General features: G+C 45.6%; 2 protein-coding genes across 2 annotated transcripts in view; one reads left to right on the forward strand and one right to left on the reverse strand.

Moving 5' to 3' along the window:
* Positions 1-21,926, forward strand: part of HSF2BP (heat shock transcription factor 2 binding protein) — a 62,957-nt gene that overhangs the window by 11,730 nt on the left and 29,301 nt on the right. Inside the window, exon 3 of the mRNA XM_056551856.1 lies at positions 5,371-5,500. Coding sequence (XP_056407831.1) covers positions 5,371-5,500 — 130 coding nt within the window. The remainder of the gene's footprint in view (positions 1-5,370; positions 5,501-21,926) is intronic.
* Positions 13,214-19,270, reverse strand: LOC130303811 (uncharacterized). The gene is made up of 2 exons (XM_056551857.1): positions 18,748-19,270; positions 13,214-15,048 (listed from the first exon to the last, which is right to left on the reverse strand). The coding sequence occupies exon 2, from the start codon at positions 14,878-14,880 to the stop codon at positions 13,933-13,935; it is 948 nt and encodes a 315-aa protein (XP_056407832.1). The 5' UTR covers positions 14,881-15,048; positions 18,748-19,270; the 3' UTR covers positions 13,214-13,932.

Raw genomic sequence — 21,926 nt, forward strand, 5'->3', positions numbered from 1 at the left:
GGGGGGCTTCCGCTTCGGAAACATCAGAAGAACGAGAAAGGGCGTCAGCCCTGATGTTTTTGTCAGCAGGGCGAAAATGAATATCGAAGTTAAAACGGGCAAAAAACAACGACCACCTAGCCTGGCGTGGGTTCAAACGTTGGGCAGACTGGAGATACAAGAGATTCTTGTGATCCGTGTAGATGACGATCGGGTGTTTGGAACCCTCCAGCAGGTGCCTCCATTCTTCGAGGGCTAGTTTAATGGCCAGAAGTTCACGGTCACCAATGGAGTAATTTTTTTCCGCCGGAGAGAAGGTTTTAGAAAAGAAACCACAAGTAATGTTATGTCCGGTAGAGTTTTTTTGTAGGAGTACAGCTCCGGGTCCAACCGAGGAGGGGTCCACCTCCAGCAAGAAGGGTTTTGATGGATCAGGTCTGGAGAGTATGGGAGCAGAAGCAAAGGCAGTTTTGAGGCGATTGAATGCCATATCCGCTTGGGGAGGCCAGGACTTAGGGTTGGCATTCTTCTTGGTTAGGGCCACAATTGGAGCCACAATTGTGGAAAAATGCGGAATAAACTGTCGGTAGTAATTGGCAAACCCCAAGAAGCGTTGGATAGCTCGGAGTCCAGAGGGGCGTGGCCAATCTAAAACGGCTGACAGCTTGTCTGGGTCCATTTGAAGGCCGTGGCCAGAGACTAGATAACCTAGAAAGGGAATAGATTGGCATTCAAAGAGACATTTCTCCATCTTGGCATATAATTGATTTTCATGGAGTCTCTGGAGCACTAGGCGGACATGGCGGCGGTGTTCTTCGAGGCTAGAAGAAAAAATCAAAATGTCGTCCAGGTAGACCACAACACAGTTATATAACAAATCCCGAAATATTTCATTCACGAAGTCCTGGAAGACAGCGGGGGCGTTGCAGAGCCCAAAGGGCATAACCAGATATTCAAAATGTCCGTCTCTGGTATTAAATGCGGTCTTCCACTCATCCCCTTTCCTGATGCGGATGAGATTATATGCGCCTCTTAAGTCCAATTTGGTGAAGATGTTAGCGCCACGTAGGCGGTCAAAGAGTTCCGAGATAAGAGGCAGGGGATAGCGGTTTTTGATAGTGATTTTATTTAAACCGCGGTAATCGATGCACGGCCGTAAGGAACCGTCTTTTTTGGAGACAAAGAAGAACCCCACTCCGGCAGGGGATGAAGACTTGCGGATGAATCCCCTCTTTACATTTTTTTAGATGTAGTCCGACATGGCTTGAGTCTCAGGAGCAGACAGAGGATAGATCCTGCCCCGGGGTGGAGTAGTACCAGGAAGGAGATCAATAGGGCAGTCATGAGGCCTGTGAGGAGGCAAAGTCTCTGTTTGTTTTTTGCAAAAAACATCGGCATAGTCCTGATAGGCCTTGGGGAGACCTGGTATAGGAGGAGCCACTGGAGTTTGACTGACAGGACTGGGAGCAGACGTAATGCATTTTTTGTGGGGTGTGGGCACCACCTGTAATAACACTAATGGGGTGTGGGCACCACCTGTAATGACACTAATGGGGTGTGGACACCACCTGTAATAACACTTATGCGGTGTGGACACCACCTGTAATGACACTAATGCGGTGTGGACACCACCTGTAATGACACTAATGGGGTGTGGACACCACCTGTAATAACACTAATGGGGTGTGGACAACACCTGTAATGACACTAATGGGGTGTGGACACCACCTGTAATGACTCTAATGGGGTGCGGGCACCACCTGTAATGACACTAATGGGGTGTGGACACCACCTGTAATGACACTAATGGGGTGTGGACACCACCTGTAATGACACTAATGCGGTGTGGTCACGACCTGTAATGACACTAATGGGGTGTGGGCACCACCTGTAATGACACTAATGGGGTGTGGACACCACCTGTAATAACACTAATGGGGTGTGGACACCACCTGTAATGACACTAATGGGGTGTGGGCACCACCTGTAATGACACTAATGGGGTGTGGACACCACTTGTAATAACACTAATGGGGTGTGGACAACACCTGTAATGACACTAATGGGGTGTGGGCACCACCTGTAATGACACTAATGGGGTGTAGGCACCACCTGTAATTACACTAATGGGGTGTGGACACCACCTGTAATAACACTGATGGGGTGTGGACAACACCTGTAATGACACTAATGGGGTGTGGGCACCACCTGTAATGACACTAATGGGGTGTGGACACCACCTGTAATAACACTAATGCGGTGTGGACACCACCTGTAATGACACTAATGGGGTGTGGACACCACCTGTAATGACACTAATGGGGTGTGGACACCACCTGTAATAACACTAATGGGGTGTGGGCACCACCTGTAATAACACTAATGGGGTGTGGACAACACCTGTAATGACACTAATGGGGTGTGGGCACCACCTGTAATGACACTAATGGGGTGTGGACACCACCTGTAATAACACTAATGGGGTGTGGACAACACCTGTAATAACACTAATGGGGTGTGGGCACCACCTGTAATGACACTAATGGGGTGTGGACACCACCTGTAATGACACTAATGGGGTGTGGGCACCACCTGTAATGACACTAATGGGGTGTGGACACCACCTGTAATAACACTAATGGGGTGTGGACAACACCTGTAATGACACTAATGGGGTGTGGGCACCACCTGTAATGACTCTAATGGGGTGTGGACACCACCTGTAATGACACTAATGGGGTGTGGGCACCACCTGTAATGACACTAATGGGGTGTGGACACCACCTGTAATGACACTAATGGGGTGTGGACAAGACCTGTAATGACACTAATGGGGTGTGGGCACCACCTGTAATGACACTAATGGGGTGTGGACACCACCTGTAATAACACTAATGGGATGTGGGCACCACCTGTAATGACACTAATGGGGTGTGGGCACCACCTGTAATGACACTAATGGGGTGTGGACACCACCTGTAATAACACTAATGGGGTGTGGACAACACCTGTAATGACACTAATGGGGTGTGGGCACCACCTGTAATAACACTAATGGGGTGTGGACAACACCTGTAATGACACCAATGGGGTGTGGGCACCACCTGTAATAACACTAATGGGGTGTGGGCACCACCTGTAATAACACTAATGGGATGTGGGCACCACCTGTAATGACACTAATGGGGTGTGGACAACACCTGTAATGACACTAATGGGGTGTGGGCACCACCTGTAATAACACTAATGGGGTGTGGGCACCACCTGTAACAACACTAATGGGGTGTGGGCACCACCTGTAATAAAACTAATGGGGTGTGGGCACCACCTGTAATAACACTAATGGGGTGTGGGCACCACCTGTAATGACACTAATGGGGTGTGGGCACCACCTGTAATGACACTAATGGGGTGTGGACAACACCTGTAATTACACTAATGGGGTGTGGACACCACCTGTAATGACACTAATGGGGTGTGGGCACCACCTGTAATGACACTAATGGGGTGTGGGCACCACCTGTAATGACACTAATGGGGTGTGGACACCACCTGTAATAACACTAATGGGGTGTGGACAACACCTGTAATGACATTAATGGAGTGTGGACACCACCTGTAATGACTCTAATGGGGTGTGGGCACCACCTGTAATGACACTAATGGGGTGTGGACACCACCTGTAATGACACTAATGGGGTGTGGACACCACCTGTAATGACACTAATGGGGTGTGGACACCACCTGTAATGACACTAATGGGGTGTGGGCACCACCTGTAATGACACTAATGGGGTGTGGACACCACCTGTAATAACACTAATGGGGTGTGGACAACACCTGTAATGACACTAATGGGGTGTGGGCACCACCTGTAATAACACTAATGGGGTGTGGACACCACCTGTAATAACACAAATGGGGTGTGGACAACACCTGTAATGACACCAATGGGGTGTGGACACCACCTGTAATAACACTAATGGGGTGTGGACAACACCTGTAATAACACTAATGGGGTGTGGACAACACCTGTAATAACACTAATGGGGTGTGGGCACCACCTGTAATAACACTAATGGGGTGTGGACAACACCTGTAATGACACTAATGCGGTGTGGGCACCACCTGTAATTACACTAATGGGGTGTGGACACCACCTGTAATGACACTAATGGGGTGTGGACAACACCTGTAATGACACTAATGGGGTGTGGGCACCACCTGTAATAACACTAATGGGGTGTGGGCACCACCTGTAATAACACTAATGGGGTGTGGACACCACCTGTAATGACACTAATGGGGTGTGGGCACCACCTGTAATGACACTAATGGGGTGTGGGCACCACCTGTAATGACACTAATGCGCTGTGGGCACCACCTGTAATGACACTAATGCAGTGTGGACACCACCTGTAATGACACTAATGCAGTGTGGACAACACCTGTAATGACACTAATGGGGTGTGGGCACCACCTGTAATGACACTAATGGGGTGTGGGCACCACCTGTAATGACACTAATGGGGTGTGGACACCACCTGTAATGACACTAATGCAGTGTGGACACCACCTGTAATAACACTAATGCAGTGTGGACACCACCTGTAATGACACTAATGGGGTGTGGACACCACCTGTAATGACTCTAATGGGGTGCGGGCACCACCTGTAATGACACTAATGGGGTGTGGGCACCACCTGTAATTACACTAATGGGGTGTGGGCACCACCTGTAATGACACTAATGGGGTGTGGACACCACCTGTAATGACACTAATGGGGTGTGGACACCACCTGTAATGACACTAATGCGGTGTGGACACCATCAAGACAGAAAGGTGGGAGAAGCGTCATCATCCGCAGGAATGATAGTCCACCGCCCAGGAGGAGGAGGCGAGGGGAGGCTGGAGATGGCAGGGAGGAGGCAGTTGGAGGCCGGGGGGAGGCTGGTGGAGGTGGGGGCAGGAAGAGGCCTGGGGGAGGCAGGAGGAGGTGGGGGGGAGGCAGGAGGAGGCCGGGGGGAGGCTGGAGGAGGCAGGGAGGAGGCAGTTGGAGGCCGGAGGGAGGCTGGAGGAGGTGGGGGCAGCAAGAGACCTGCGGGAGGCAGGAGGAGACAGGGGAGGGGCAGGACAAGGGAAGGCAGGAGGATGCAGGGGGGGGGGGGGCAGGAGGAGGCCGGGGGTCCTCCGCTGGGACTAATTTCTAGTTCTCCCCCCTGGCCGGCTGGATAGGATCACAGAGTTCTTCGGTTTGGCCGCTCAGACCGTCAGCAGTTTGGTGGAGTCGCTCTCCGTTAGTCAGGAGGAGGCGGGGGGGGGGGGGGGCAGGAGGAGGTCAGGGGTCCTCCGCTGGGACTAATCTCTAGTTCTCCCCTCTGGCCGGCAGGATAGGACCACAGAGTTCTTCAGTTTGGCTGCTCAGACCGTCAGCAGTTTGGTGGAGTCGCTCTCCGTTAGTCAGGAGGAGGACATGGAGGAAAGTAGCTTTGTCCTGGGTCTGGCCGGTACCATCACAAGTGAGTAGAGGGGTGTCATCCTTAATGTAGATTGGTGGGAGCCCAGTGTGTTTAGGGGGGTAATAGTAAGGATGACCATGGAAACATGTGAGAGCGCCCCCTGCTGTACCTCACAGATATGTTCCATAATTCTGGCCCAGTTTAGGGTAGTTTGTGTGGCTGTAGTCGTGTACCCATATAATGGAGGGTACTGGTCTCTCCCGGGACCTCTGTACATAGACCACCCTACACTGATCTTTACTGCTGGACCCTCTCTGCATTAACTGGGACAGTACAATACAGGAATATGGGTCACTACTGTGGTAGATGTATATAATGACATCTAATCCCTCAACACTGATGTAAAATTGAGACATTCGCCAGTATATCCTTATATGAAGGACACACCAGAGCCCGCACACCAACGCCAGTATATCCTTATATGAAGGACACACCAGAGCCCGCACACCAACGCCAGTATATCCTTATATGAAGGACACACCAGAGCCCGCACACCAACGCCAGTATATCCTTATATGAAGGACACACCAGAGCCCGCACACCAACGCCAGTATATCCTTATATGAAGGACACACCAGAGCCCGCACACCAACGCCAGTATATCCTTATATGAAGGACACACCAGAGCCCACACACCAACACCAGTATATCCTTATATGAAGGACACACCAGAGCCCGCACACCAACGCCAGTATATCCTTATATGAAGGACACACCAGAGCCCGCACACCAACGCCAGTATATCCTTATATGAAGGACACACCAGAGCCCGCACACCAACGCCAGTATATCCTTATATGAAGGACACACCAGAGCCCGCACACCAACGCCAGTATATCCTTATATGAAGGACACACCAGAGCCCGCACACCAACACCAGTATATCCTTATATGAAGGACACACCAGAGCCCACACACCAACACCAGTATATCCTTATATGAAGGACACACCAGAGCCCGCACACCAACGCCAGTATATCCTTATATGAAGGACACACCAGAGCCCGCACCCCAACGCCAGTATATCCTTATATGAAGGACACACCAGAGCCCGCACACCAACGCCAGTATATCCTTATATGTAGGACACACCAGAGCCCGCACACCAACGCCAGTATATCCTTATATGAAGGACACACCAGAGCCCGCACACCAACGCCAGTATATCCTTATATGAAGGACACACCAGAGCCCGCACACCAACGCCAGTATATCCTTATATGAAGGACACACCAGAGCCCGCACACCAACGCCAGTATATCCTTATATGAAGGACACACCAGAGCCCGCACACCAACGCCAGTATATCCTTATATGAAGGACACACCAGAGCCCGCACACCAACGCCAGTATATCCTTATATGAAGGACACCCCAGAGCCCGCACACCAACGCCAGTATATCCTTATATGAAGGACACACCAGAGCCCGCACACCAACGCCAATATATCCTTATATGAAGGACACACCAGAGCCCGCACACCAACGCCAGTATATCCTTATATGAAGGACGCACCAGAGCCCGCACACCAACGCCAGTATATCCTTATATGAAGGACACACCAGAGCCCGCACACCAACGCCAGTATATCCTTATATGAAGGACACACCAGAGCCCGCACACCAACGCCAGTATATCCTTATATGAAGGACACACCAGAGCCCGCACCCCAACGCCAGTGTATCCTTATATGAAGGACACACCAGAGCCCGCACACCAACGCCAGTATATCCTTATATGAAGGACACACCAGAGCCCGCACACCAACGCCAGTATATCCTTATATGAAGGACACACCAGAGCCCGCACACCAACGCCAGTATATCCTTATATGAAGGACACACCAGAGCCCGCACACCAACGCCAGTATATCCTTATATGAAGGACACACCAGAGCCCGCACACCAACACCAGTATATCCTTATATGAAGGACACACCAGAGCCCGCACACCAACGCCAGTATATCCTTATATGAAGGACACACCAGAGCCCGCACACCAACGCCAGTATATCCTTATATGAAGGACACACCAGAGCCCGCACACCAACGCCAGTATATCCTTATATGAAGGACACACCAGAGCCCGCACACCAACGCCAGTATATCCTTATATGAAGGACACACCAGAGCCCGCACACCAACGCCAGTATATCCTTATATGAAGGACACACCAGAGCCCGCACCCCAACGCCAGTATATCCTTATATGAAGGACACACCAGAGCCCGCACACCAACGCCAAGGTTTCTCAGATGGCACGGGACCTAACACTAACCTACCTGTGCGTGATAAGCAAAACAGGGGCCAGTGGGCAATTACAGTAGCACTAGGCCCACATGCAGCCTCCTCCCAGTAACCTCCAGTGTGACTGAGCACATATACAATGACGTCCAGCCTCCTCCCAGTAACCTCCAGTGTGACTGAGCACATATACAATGACGTCCAGCCTCCTCCCAGTAACCTCCAGTGTGGACTGAGCACATACAATGGGAGGAGGGAGAGAGGCTACAAGCCCCACCTGAGTTGGCTGATATAGGTGCCGGCCTCACAGGTGCAACCCTAATGCTGCCCGGAAAATGTTCAAGGCGCATCCACCACAGTAGTGACCTATATTCCTGTATTATTCTAATTGTTACACATCCGCACCGTCTATCTGGTGTAGGATTCTATTGTGGCACTTGTAGTCCCTGCAGGCATCCTCCATTGTATGCATTTTTATGCTGGGGATCGCCCCTAGCAACAGACTACAAGGGCATTTATACTGGGGGAGCAGATCCTGCCCTTGTAGTCTGTTGCTAGGGGCGATCCCCAGCATAAAAATGCATACAATGGAGGATGCCTGCAGCGGACTACAAGTGCCACAATAGAATCCTACACCAGATAGACGGTGCGGATGTGTAACAATTAGAATAATACAGGGATTTAGGTCACTACTGTGGTGGATGCGCCTTGAACATTTTCCGGGCAGCATTAGGGTTGCACCTGTGAGGCCGGCACCGATATCAGCCAACTCAGGTGGGGCTTGTAGCCTCTCTCCCTCCTCCCATTGTATATGTGCTCAGTCCACACTGGAGGTTACTGGGAGGAGGCTGCATGTCGGCCTAATACTTCTGTAATTGCCCACTGGCCCCTGTTTTGCTTATCATGCACAGGTAGGTTAGCGTTGGGTCCCGTGCCATCTGAGAAACCTTGGCGTTGGTGTGCGGGCTCTGGTGTGTCCTTCATATAAGGATATACTGGCGTTGGTGTGCGGGCTCTGGTGTGTCCTTCATATAAGGATATACTGGCGTTGGTGTGCGGGCTCTGGTGTGTCCTTCATATAAGGATATACTGGCGTTGGGGTGCGGGCTCTGGTGTGTCCTTCATATAAGGATATACTGGCGTTGGTGTGCGGGCTCTGGTGTGTCCTTCATATAAGGATATACTGGCGTTGGTGTGCGGGCTCTGGTGTGTCCTTCATATAAGGATATACTGGCGTTGGTGTGCGGGCTCTGGTGTGTCCTTCATATAAGGATATACTGGCGTTGGTGTGCGGGCTCTGGTGTGTCCTTCATATAAGGATATACTGGCGTTGGTGTGCGGGCTCTGGTGTGTCCTTCATATAAGGATATACTGGCGTTGGTGTGCGGGCTCTGCTGTGTCCTTCATATAAGGATATACTGGCGTTGGTGTGCGGGCTCTGGTATGTCCTTCATATAAGGATATACTGGCGTTGGTGTGCGGGCTCTGGTGTGTCCTTCATATAAGGATATACTGGCGTTGGTGTGCGGGCTCTGGTGTGTCCTTCATATAAGGATACACTGGCGTTGGTGTGCGGGCTCTGGTGTGTCCTTCATATAAGGATATACTGGCGTTGGTGTGCGGGCTCTGGTGTGTCCTTCATATAAGGATATACTGGCGTTGGTGTGCGGGCTCTGGTGTGTCCTTCATATAAGGACATACTGGCGTTGGTGTGCGGGCTCTGGTGTGTCCTTCATATAAGGATATACTGGTGTTGGTGTGCGGGCTCTGGTGTGTCCTTCATATAAGGATATACTGGCGTTGGTGTGCGGGCTCTCGTGTGTCCTTCATATAAGGATATACTGGCGTTGGTGTGCGGGCTCTGGTGTGTCCTTCATATAAGGATATACTGGCGTTGGTGTGCGGGCTCTGGTGTGTCCTTCATATAAGGATATACTGGCGTTGGTGTGCGGGCTCTGGTGTGTTCTTCATATAAGGATATACTGGCGTTGGTGTGCGGGCTCTGGTGTGTCCTTCATATAAGGATATACTGGCGTTGGTGTGCGGGTTCTGGTGTGTCCTTCATATAAGGATACACTGGCGAATGTCTCCATTTTAACCTCAGTGTTGAGGGATTAGCCAATGTCACTGTTACATCTACCACAGTCGTGACCCATATTCCTGTATTATTCTAATTGTTACACATCCGCACCGTCTATCTGGTGTAGGATTCTATTGTGGCACTTGTAGTCCGCTGCAGGCATCCTCCATTGTATGCACGTTTTTTGTTGTTTGATTAACTGGGACAGCGATGGGCATCACATTTATCCCACATGATATAGGAGGGGAGCCCTGGGGTGACAGTAAAGTGGGTATTTAATTATCACCTCCTATACTGACCCCCTCAGAGCATCCTCATAATCCTGCTATTGATGGCTGTATCTTCCACCATGAGAGAACCCCCCCAATCCAGTCCCCCCCCATTTCATGTCCAATCCCCCCCATTTCATGTCCAATCCCCCCATTTCATATCCAATCCCCCATTACATGTCCAATCCCCCCAATTCATGTCCAATCCCACCATTTCATGTCCAATCCACCATTTCATGTCCAATCCCCCCATTTCTTGTCCAATCCCCCCATTTCATGTCCAAGCCCTCATTACATGACCAATCCCCCCATTTCATGACCGATCTCCCCCATTTCATGTCCAATCCCCCCATTTCATGTCCAATCCCCCCATTTCATGACCAATCTCCCCCATTTCATGTCCAATCCCCCCATTACATGACCAATCCCCCATTACACTTCCTATCTCCCCATTTCATGTCCAATCCCCCATTACATGTCCAATCCCCCCATTACATATCCAATCCCTCAATTTCATGTCCAATACCCCAATTACATGACCAATCCCCCCATTACACTTCCGATCTCCCCCATTACTTGTCCAATACCGCATTTCATGTCCAATCCCCCATTATATGTCCAATCCCCCTATTACATGTCCAAACCCCCAATTTCATGACCAATCCCCCATTACATGTCCAATCCCCCCATTTCATGTCCAATCCCCCCGTTTCATGTCCAATCCCCCATTACATGTCCAATGCCCCCATTACATGTCCAATCCCCCAATTTCATGTCCAATCCCCCCATTACATAACCAATCTCCCATTACACTTCCAATCTTCCCCATTTCATGTCCAATCCCCCATTACATGTCCAATCCCCCATTACATGACCAATCCCCCCATTTCATGACCAATCCCCCCATTACATGTCCAATCCCCCCATTTCATGTCCAATCCCCCCATTTCATGTCCAATCCCCCTATTTCATGTCCACCCCCCCATTACATGTCCATTCCCCCCCCCATTACATGTCCAATCCCCCCCATTACATGTCCAATCCCCCCATTTCATGTCCAATCCCCCCCATTACATGTCCAATCCCCCCATTTCATGTCCAATTCCCCCATTACATGTCCAATCCCCCCATTTAATGTCCAATCCCCCCATTTCATGTCCACTCCCTCCATTTCATGTCCAACCCCCCCATTTCATGACCAATCCCCCATTACATGTCCAATCCCCATTACATGACCAATCCCCCATTACATGTCCAATCCCCCACATTACATGTCTAATTCCCCCATTTCATGTCCAATCCCCCATTACATGTCAAATTCCCCCATTACATGTCCAATCCCCCATTATATGTCTAATTCCCCCATTCTATGTCCAATCCCCCCATTACATGTCCAATCCCCCATTTATTGTCCAATCCCTCCATTTCTTGTCCAATCCCTCCATTTCATGTCCAATCCCTCCATTTCATGACCAACCCCCGCCCCCCATTTCATGACCAATACCCCCATTACATGTCCAATCCCCCCTATTACATGTTCAATCTCCCCCCATTTCATGTCCAATTCCCCCATGACATGTCCAATCTCCCCCATTTCATGTCCAGTCCCCCCATTTCTTGTCCAATCCCCCCATTACATGACCAATCCCCCAATTTCATGTCCAATCCCCCAATTTCATGTCCAATCCCCCAATTTCATGTCCAATCCCCCCATTACATGTCCAATTCCCCCAGTTCATGTCCAATCCCCCATTTCATGTCCAATCCCCCATGACATGTCCAATCCTCAAATTTCATGTCCAATCCCCCCATTACATGACCAATCCCCCCCATTACACTTCCAATCTCCCCCATTACATGTCCATTCCCCCCATTTCATCTCCAATCCCCCATTACATTTCCAATCCCCCATTTCTTGTCCAATCCCCCCATTTCATGTCCAATCCCCCCATTACATGTCCAATCCCCCCATTTCTTGACCAGCCTCGCCCATTACATGACCAATCCCCCCATAACATGTCCAATTCCCCATTGCATTTCAAATCCCCCATTTCTTGTCCAATCCCCGCATTTCATATCCAATCCCTTCATTACATGTCCAATCTCTCCATTTCATGACCAGGTCCCCCCATTTCATGTCCAATCCCCCATTACATGACCAATCCCCCCATTACATGACCAGTCCCCCCATTTCATGTCCAATCCCTCCATTTCATGACCAACCCCCCCATTTCATGTCCACTCCCCCCATTTCATGTCCAATCCCCCCCATTTCATGTCCAATCCCCCCATTTCATGTCCAATCCCTCCATTTCATGACCAACCCCCCCATTTCATGTCCAATCCCCCCCATTTCATGTCCAATCCCACCATTTCATGTCCAATCCCCCCATTTCATGTCCAATCCCTCCATTTCATGTCCGATCCCCCATTACATGACCAATCCCCCATTACATGTCCGATCCCCCATTACATGACCAATCTCCCCATTACATGTCCAATTCCCCCCCATTACATGTCCAATCTTCCCAATTTTACGACCAATCCCCCATTACATGACCAATCCCCACATTACATGTCCAATCCCCCATTACATGTCCAATACCCCCATTTCATGTCCTATCCCCCCATTACATGACCAATCCCCCCCATTTCACTTCCAATCTCCCCCATTCATGTCCAATTCCCCCATTACATGTCCAATCCCCCCATGTCATGTCCAATTCCCCATTACATGTCCAATCCCCTAATTTCATGTCTAATACCCACATTACATGACCAACCCCCCCCCCCATTTCATGACCAATCCCCCATTACATGTCCAATACCTCCATTTCATTTCCCATTCCCCTATTTCATGTCCAATCCCCCCCAATTGTCACCTCCCCCCCCCCATGTCACATCTCCCCTGGTCGTCGCCAAAGGTAATTTTCTCAGGGGGCCATGATAATTGTGGTGATTATTATATGTCGTGGTGGTTATTATATGTCATGATGATCATTATATGTCATAGTGATTATTATATATTGTGGTGATTATTATATGTTGTGGTGATTGTAAGGAGATCTGATCTTATCTAAGTACCCCTGGTACCGAACTTCGGTGGTAGCTTGATTTAAGTCTTTATCTGGATCCAGGAGAATGAATCTACCAGAAATAACACGTAACAACAGTTTGTCTGGTCAAATTCACTCTAGTTTATTCAGTAGTCCGTAAGCACATAATATAGGGGGGGGGGGGTTGCACCCCTCCTTCCGTCACTCAAATATTTGGTATAATCTCTAGCCTATAATATTAGGTATACGGAGGTTTCTGAGAGAATTCATGGGAGAGACAGATGATCGAGAAAGCCATAACACATGTAAGAATAGGAAGTCCTAATATGGTTAATTAACCTTCGCGGCTACATTCCTAGCAAAGAGATAACATTACATGCTGACAGGATAAAGACACTGTGTGATGGATACAATACAGTAACCCCTTCAATCCCCTCTTAGAACCTTATATTATTTTATACTATACGGTTCTCCTTTCTTTACCTTCCTTTTTCTGTAGAGTTTTAGGTATTGCATGTATCCACTGGGTGTAGTGTCTTCATTAGCCAATGAGGGCGTGGCCTGGTAAAATGTGGCCGTGGCATTGGCGACTCCCTTTTCTAGCAACCTCCTAATACATGGTATCACACATAGAGAAAATGCAGCAATAACTATAATGATTACAAGAATGATAATACCTAATTGTGTTAATCATGTTTCCAGTTAGTAAACCATCCAAAATATTGATCCCAGGGATCTGTAATACCTGAGTTCTTTTTTAGTTCGGCAGACAGGTCCTCTAACTTTTATATTGCAATAGTTACTTTCCCATTGGGACCAGTGTTGTTGGGTATGAAGGTGCAGCATGATGTAGGATCCACAAGCACTTTGCACACCCCACCTTTTTCTGCCAGAATCATATCTAAGACCATTCTGTTCTGAAATGTCATAATGGAATCAGCTTGGAGCTGCTCTGCAACACCTCGTAACGCATCCCTTGTGTAGTTTACAAACCTTTGTTGATTATAGTAAATGTAATTAATCCAGTCTACATTTTTGTTCACAGTGATTATAGAAAGGATAGATTCAAAGCCCGCAGCGACTTGATTCCTGGCTTTGAACTCATCAGGGACCCCTCTTGGGACCCCTATTGTGTCTATGTATACATGTGGATGGACGCTACCTGCAGGTGTTGACCTCTTTATCCTTTTTGTGGCAGAGATTACGTGTTCTCCCCCTTCTGTGAATATGTGAATGTTCATAATGGCTTTAGCTAGATCCCACTCTCCTTTCCACTTGCCCTCTAGCTTGAACCTTATTTTACCATCGCCACAGATCCAGTAAATGTCACCTATTGAAAAAACTTGGTTCTGAGTGAGTGACACTTCTACAGAGCTATAACTAGCACAATATCTCTTTGTAAAGTTCTTTCTATTGATATCTTCCTTTTCTCCCCTATAGCATGTGTAATTCCCTGGGTATATGTGTATACCTGCCCCTGAGTGTGGGGTCTCTGTTAGCAAAGGGTATTTCATTTTCCAGGTTCCGCAATCAGTGTCATTATTAGAAATTAACTGCCAGAACTCATGGAGACTTTCGCTTAGTTGGGGGTCAGGGCTGTCTGCCCCCGTTTGTACCCCTTCTTCGCCTAGTTGGGGGTCAGGGCTGTCTGCCCCCGTTTGTACCCCTTTTCCGCCTTTTTCGAGGTCAAGGCTGTCTGCCTCCATTAGTACCTCTCTTTTCTTCAACAGCATGATCCTTGTGGCGTGGATCCAGGTGGGTGACTGCTCAGTGAGGACCGCTGTTTTGGTGATGGAGACTACCTCGGTGGGTTGTCCGTAGATGAAGCTCCCCGGCTTCTTTCCCTTCTGGAGGGCCTTGACAATCACCTGGTCTCCTACCCGGAATGGGTGAGTTGGTTCCTGTGGAAGAGAGGGAGATTTACAAGCAACTTTTTCTTCAGTTTTACTGAGGACCTTGATCAGATTAATAACATACTCATCTCTGATCAGGTCCAAATCCCCTTCCTGTATCACTAGGGGGGCGCTGTGCCCAGGGTGTAGGGAAGGGCCTATCCATTAGAATTTCAAATGGTGACAACCCTAGCTTCTTATTAGGTGTCATTCTGATCTCTGCAAGTATTATGGGCAGGATTTGTTTCCATTTTTCGAATGTTCCAGCAGTGGCCTTCCTAAGTTTGTCTTTCACTGTTCTGTTCATCCGTTCCACGACCCCTGAACTCTCTGGGTGATATGGAATATGGAATTTCCACTCCACCTGTAACAGTCTTACTATCTCCTTGTTGAGCTTTGAGGTGAAGGCCGGCCCACGGTCTGATTCAATGACCAGAGGACAGCCCCACCTTGGGACTATCTGTTGGGTCAGGATTTTGGCTCTAGTTTTAGCATCCTCTGACTTTGTAGGAAAGACTTCTGGCCATCTGGAGAACATGTCCACTATCACTAATGCATATTCCTGTTTTCCTTTTGTTTTAGGTATATGCGTGTAATCCACCTGCAAGTGAGTGAATGGTGTAGTGGGGTAGTCAAGGTGTTGGTGAGGAATCATCAATGGGTTGTTAGGATTGTTTCTCAAACATGTGATGCATCTGTGTATGTAGTCTGTGACTAACTGCTTGGCATCAGTGATGTAGAAACATCAGTAGAGAGACTCAAGGTTGTGAAGGGAAAAGCATGTGAAGCAGCGTGAGGAATGTAGGATTAGCAGAGCTGAAACTGTATAAAAATGTGCAATGAAGACAGATGCGTTGTGTTTTGGTAGGCACGGCTTCCCCTCTTTGCAGATCAATCCTGTTTTTGGATTTTTCAGCAAAATTGGATAGCACCAATCTTTGTGCTGACATGTGCTGTGTATGTACACCTTTAAGTAAGCCTACAACATCATGTGTGGTGTGCAGGAAGGTCAAGTGTCCCAGGGTAATAGGAGTTGTCAGTTCTACCTTCATTGCACAGGCTGCAAGGGAACGCAGACATGCCGGCATCCCCTGTACAGAGGTGGACATCACCTTTGAGAAAAATGCACAAGGACGTAACTTGCCTCCATGTTCTTGTGTCAGTAACCCTGCCATGGTTTTACAATTTTGGCGTGCAAACATGTGAAAAGGCATTTTATAGTCAGGGAGGCCAAGCCCCGGACTCGACATGAGCGAACATTTCAAGTAATCAAATGCATCATACATTCCAGGAGACCATTTCACCAAATCTGGACTCTGTTCCAGAGTGGCTTGCCTCAGAACATTGTCATAGTAGGAGCAATCAGGGATCCATTGTCTACAGTAGTTTATCATACCAAGGAAGGAAAGCATTTCTTTCTTGGTGTGCGGGGTGACCAGGCCCGCAATAGACTTGACCCTTTCTGTGCTGATTCTCCTTTCTCCCTTCGTGAGGACAAACCCTAAATATTTCACCTGCGTTTTACACCATTGCATTTTCTTAAGTGCCACTTTGTGACCACATCCTGATAACCATTGTAACAGTGATAAACCATCCTGAATGCTGGCCTCCGCTGTCATGCTACATAACAACAAATCATCGACATATTGCAGCAGCACAGAACCTTGGGGGGGGGGGTACCATGGTTTTAATGTGGCTTGGAGGACTATGCTGTACACAACAGGTGAATCAGCATATCCCTGGGGCATTCTGCCAGTTGACGTCCGTCAAAGGAAAAAACAAAAAGTGGTCTGGTCGCCTTATCAACTGGGATAGAAAAGAAAGCATTCTTCAGATCTATCGCACTGAAATAGACAGCGTCTGCAGGAATGGCAGAAAGAAGTGAATTGACATCTGGGACAATAGGAGCAATAGGCACAATGATGTTGTTTATTGCCCTCAAATCCTGTACAAAGCGGCGTACCATCTGCCTTTGTCACTGGATTGACGGGCGTGCTGTAGGGTGAAATCACCTCTTCCAGGATTCCTTTTTCTAGGAATTCTTCTATCATTGTCCTAAGTCCATCAAGTTATTCTCTTAAAAGGGGGTATTGTTTCTGATATACAGGTGTACTGCCTTCCCTTGGGGTAGCTTTGTATGGTGTGCAATCAATGAGCCCTGTGTCATAGTCCCCATTTGCCCACAGTGATGGGTCTATGTCCCCTGGCTCTGGGTGTTCCTGTATGTTTGTAAAGATCAGTGGAGTTACAATGGGCAAAGCATCAGAGTATATACTGATACCGTTGTATTCAACTGTGAGCTGCAATCCCAGCTTTACAAACAGATCTCTCCCAAGAAGACTCACGGGGCACTCAGGTATAATGCTGAAAGTGTGATCTGTAATGTATTCCCTGTCAATGGTCTCTAGATCTATGGGCTTTTTTATAAGGTGCTGTCCTGCTGTTAGAAAAGGGGAAAACATTTTAACTTCTTCACTTGCTTCTTGTTTGTCATACATACTGCGGGTCTGGACCCCCCCACTAGTAACTCCTTGAGCACCAGCGTCCTTATCTCTTCCTGCAGCTCCCTCCCCTCCCTCCTGCTAAAGGTTGTGGCTGGGATCTCTCCTAGTTATGACTGCTGTGACTGCATCTTCTTCATCTGGAGTCAACACTGGGTACTGAGGCACTACTGGAGGGGGTCTGTTATATGGTGAAGGGGGTGGTGGTGGAAATTCTATCTCATGACGGGACCTATCATCTTTGGGACAGCTGTGGTTCTTATTCCTTTTCTTATTACCTGCATCATACCAATGGGGGGCTATTTCTAGCCACTGCTCCCCTCCGTTGGACATATAATCCATGTCCCAGGAAGGGTCCGCATCGAAATGCGGCCAGGCTGCCTTATCACCCAGACATAGTCCTTTGACCATATCCATATGATACACACTATTGTCACCGTCTCTGGGGAATGGATCTGCAGCATCCATTACCTCAGTCCAGCCTGCTGAATCGTCTACCCATGGATTGATCAGGTAATAGTTTTTTGGACTAACACGGGTTACATAACATTTGCAAGTTTCCCCTGGCTCTGGTTTAGGGTACTTAGTTTTAGAGCCTTTTGCTCCCATGTTAGTATGTTTGGTTTTGGAGTGCGATCATACAATCACTGTCAGGACTGGCTGTACTGAGCCGCAGAGGCTCCGACAATTCCTGTCAACTGATCAGCGGACTCGTGTCTTAATGTTTGCTCACTCTCCCAAAACCCCTATCGACTAGTTCTGTTTTGAGCCGCCACTTGCGTTCACCGGTCTCTGGGTCAACAGATTGTCTCCTAGCCAGAGGGGTGGGGCGTCTTGCAGCTCTCCACAACGCATGCAATTTTACACAGTCAATGATGTTAGTACAAAAAAATCACAGTGAGATTTGACCGTACACTTACCACCCGGTCAACGTCTCACACAAACAAATGATCTTATCACTTCTAAAATTTCTTATTATTACAAACTACATATATATAAGAGTTAAATCAAGCTTGTAACCTTCTGTTCCCCAAACAGCTTCTTTTAGTTTTAAGTGCACTTATCTCTGACTAAGGTGATATGGGGCTCCCGGAGCACCTCTTATAATCACCTATGACTCCCTGAGCCTTTGTCTATTGTGTCCCTGACACTCTGTGTCCCAGACACAGCAACCCCCCGAAGTTTCTAAGTAAATGGTTCTACTTACTTGGATCGAGACGCTGTCAGTGCCCTCGGATCAGACAGAGGATAAAACAGATATCCCTCATACGGATCCGGGGATGACTTTCTCGATCCCGGACGAGCCCCCAGATTGTAAGGAGATCTGATCTTATCTAAGTACCCCTGGTACCGAACTTCGGTGGTAGCTTGATTTAAGTCTTTATCTGGATCCAGGAGAATGAATCTACCAGAAATAACACATAACAACAGTTTGTCTGGTCAAATTCACTCTAGTTTATTCAGTAGTCCGTAAGCACATAATATAGGGGGGGGGGGGTTGCACCCCTCCTTCCGTCACTCAAATATTTGGTATAATCTCTAGCCTATAATATTAGGTATACGGAGGTTTCTGAGAGAATTCATGGGAGAGACAGATGATCGAGAAAGCCATAACACATGTAAGAATAGGAAGTCCTAATATGGTTAATTAACCTTCGCGGCTACATTCCGAGCAAAGAGATAACATTACATGCTGACAGGATAAAGACACTGTGTGATGGATACAATACAGTAACCCCTTCAGTGATTATTATATTTTGTGGTGATTATTATATGTCATGATGATCATTATATGTCATAGTGATTATTATATATTGTGGTGATTATTATATGTTGTGGTGATTATTATATGTTGTGGTGATTATTATATGTCGTGGTGATTATTATATGTTGTGGTTATTATTATATATTGTAGTGATTATTATATGTTGTGGTGATTATTATATGTTGTGGTGATTATTATATGTCGTGGTGATTATTATATGTTGTGGTTATTATTATATATTGTAGTGATTATTATATTTTGTGGTGATTATTATATGTCATGATGATCATTATATGTCATAGTGATTATTATATATTGTGGTGATTATTATATGTTGTGGTGATTATTATATGTTGTGGTTATTATTATATATTGTGGTGATTATTATATCCCGTAGTGATTATTATATATTGTGGTGATTATTATATGTTGTGATGATTATTATATGTTGTGATGATTATTATATGTTGTGGTGATTATTATATGTCATGATGCTCATTATATGTCTTAGTGATTATCATATATTGTGGTGATTATTATATGTTGTGGTTATTATTATATGTCGTGGTGATTATTATATGTTGTGGTGATTATTATATGTTGTGGTTATTATTATATATTGTGGTGATTATTATATGTCGTGGTGATTATTATATGTCGTGGTGATCATTATATGTTGTGGTGATCATTATATGTTGTGATCATTATATGTTGTGGTTATTATTATATGTCGTAGTTATTATTATATGTCGTAGTGATTATTATATGTTGTGGTGATCATTATATGTTGTGGTTATTATTATATGTCGTGGTGATTATTATATGTCGTGGTTATTATTATATGTTGTGGTTATTATTATATGTTGTGGTGATTATTATATGTTGTGGTTATTATTATATATTGTGGTGATTATTATATGTTGTGGTTATTATTATATATTGTGGTGATTATTATATGTGGTGATTATTATATATTGTGGTGATTATTATATGTCGTGGTGATTATTATATGTCATGGTGATTATTATATATTGTGGTTATTATTATATATTGTGGTGATTATTATATGTCGTGGTGATTATTATATATTGTGGTGATTATTATATGTTGTGGTTATTATTATATGTCGTAGTGATTATTATATATTGTGGTGATCATTATATGTTGTGGTGATCATTATATGTTGTGATTATTATATGTCGTGGTGATTATTATATGTCATGATGATCATTATATGTCGTAGTGATTATTATATATTGTGGTGATCATTATATGTTGTGGTGATCATTATATGTTGTGCTGATCATTATGTGTTGTGATTATTATATGTCGTGGTGATTATTATATGTCATGATGATCATTATATGTCGTAGTGATTATTATATATTGTGGGAATTATTATATGTTGTGGTGATTATTATATGTTGTGGTGATTATTGTATGTTGTGGTTATTATTATATATTGTGGTGATCATTATACTGTATGTCGTAGTGATTATTACCGGTATATGTTGTGGTGATTATTATATGTTGTGGTGATTATTATATGTTGTGGTTATTATTATATGTTGTGGTGATTATTATATGTCGTGGTGATTATTATATGTCGTAGTGATTATTATATATTGTGGTGATTATTATATGTTGTGGTTATTATTATATGTTGTGGTGATTATTATATGTCGTGGTGATTATTATATATTGTGGTGATTATTATATGTTGTGGTTATTATTATATACTGTGGTGATTATTATATGTTGTGGTGATTATTATATATTGTGGTGATTATTATATGTTGGGGTGATTATTATATATTGTGGGAATTATTATATGTTGTGGTTATTATTATATGTTGTGGTGATTATTGTATGTTGTGGTTATTATTATATATTGTGGTGATCATTATACTGTATGTCGTAGTGATTATTACCGGTATATGTTGTGGTGATTATTATATGTTGTGGTGATTATTATATGTTGTGGTTATTATTATATGTTGTGGTGATTATTATATGTCGTGGTGATTATTATATGTCGTAGTGATTATTATATATTGTGGTGATTATTATATGTTGTGGTTATTATTATATGTTGTGGTGATTATTATATGTCGTGGTGATTATTATATATTGTGGTGATTATTATATGTTGTGGTTATTATTATATATTGTGGTGATTATTATATGTTGTGGTGATTATTATATATTGTGGTGATTATTATATGTTGTGGTGATTATTATATATTGTGGTGATTATTATATGTTGTGGTGATTATTATATATTGTGGTGATTATTATATGTTGTGGTTATTATTATATGTCGTAGTGATTATTATATATTGTGGGGATCATTATATGTCGTGGTGATCATCATATGTCATGGTGATCATTATATGTCGTAGTGATTATTATATATTGTGGTGATTATTATATGTTGTGGTTATTATTATATGTTGTGGTGATCATTATATGTTGTGGTGATTATTATATATTGTGGTGATTATTATATGTTGTGGTGATCATTATATGTTGTGGTGATTATTATATGTTGTGGTGATCATTATATGTCGTGGTAATTATTATATGTTGTGGTGATTGTTATATGTTGTGGTGATCATTAT

This window comes from Hyla sarda, unplaced genomic scaffold, assembly GCF_029499605.1.
Source record: "Hyla sarda isolate aHylSar1 unplaced genomic scaffold, aHylSar1.hap1 scaffold_1246, whole genome shotgun sequence".
NCBI lineage: Eukaryota > Metazoa > Chordata > Amphibia > Anura > Hylidae > Hyla > Hyla sarda.

What these genes read in the sequence shown, in the direction of transcription:
- LOC130303811 (XM_056551857.1), bottom strand. Translation starts at nt 14,880, where the DNA reads ATGCTGTTGAAGAAAAGAGAGGTACTAATGGAGGCAGACAGCCTTGAC.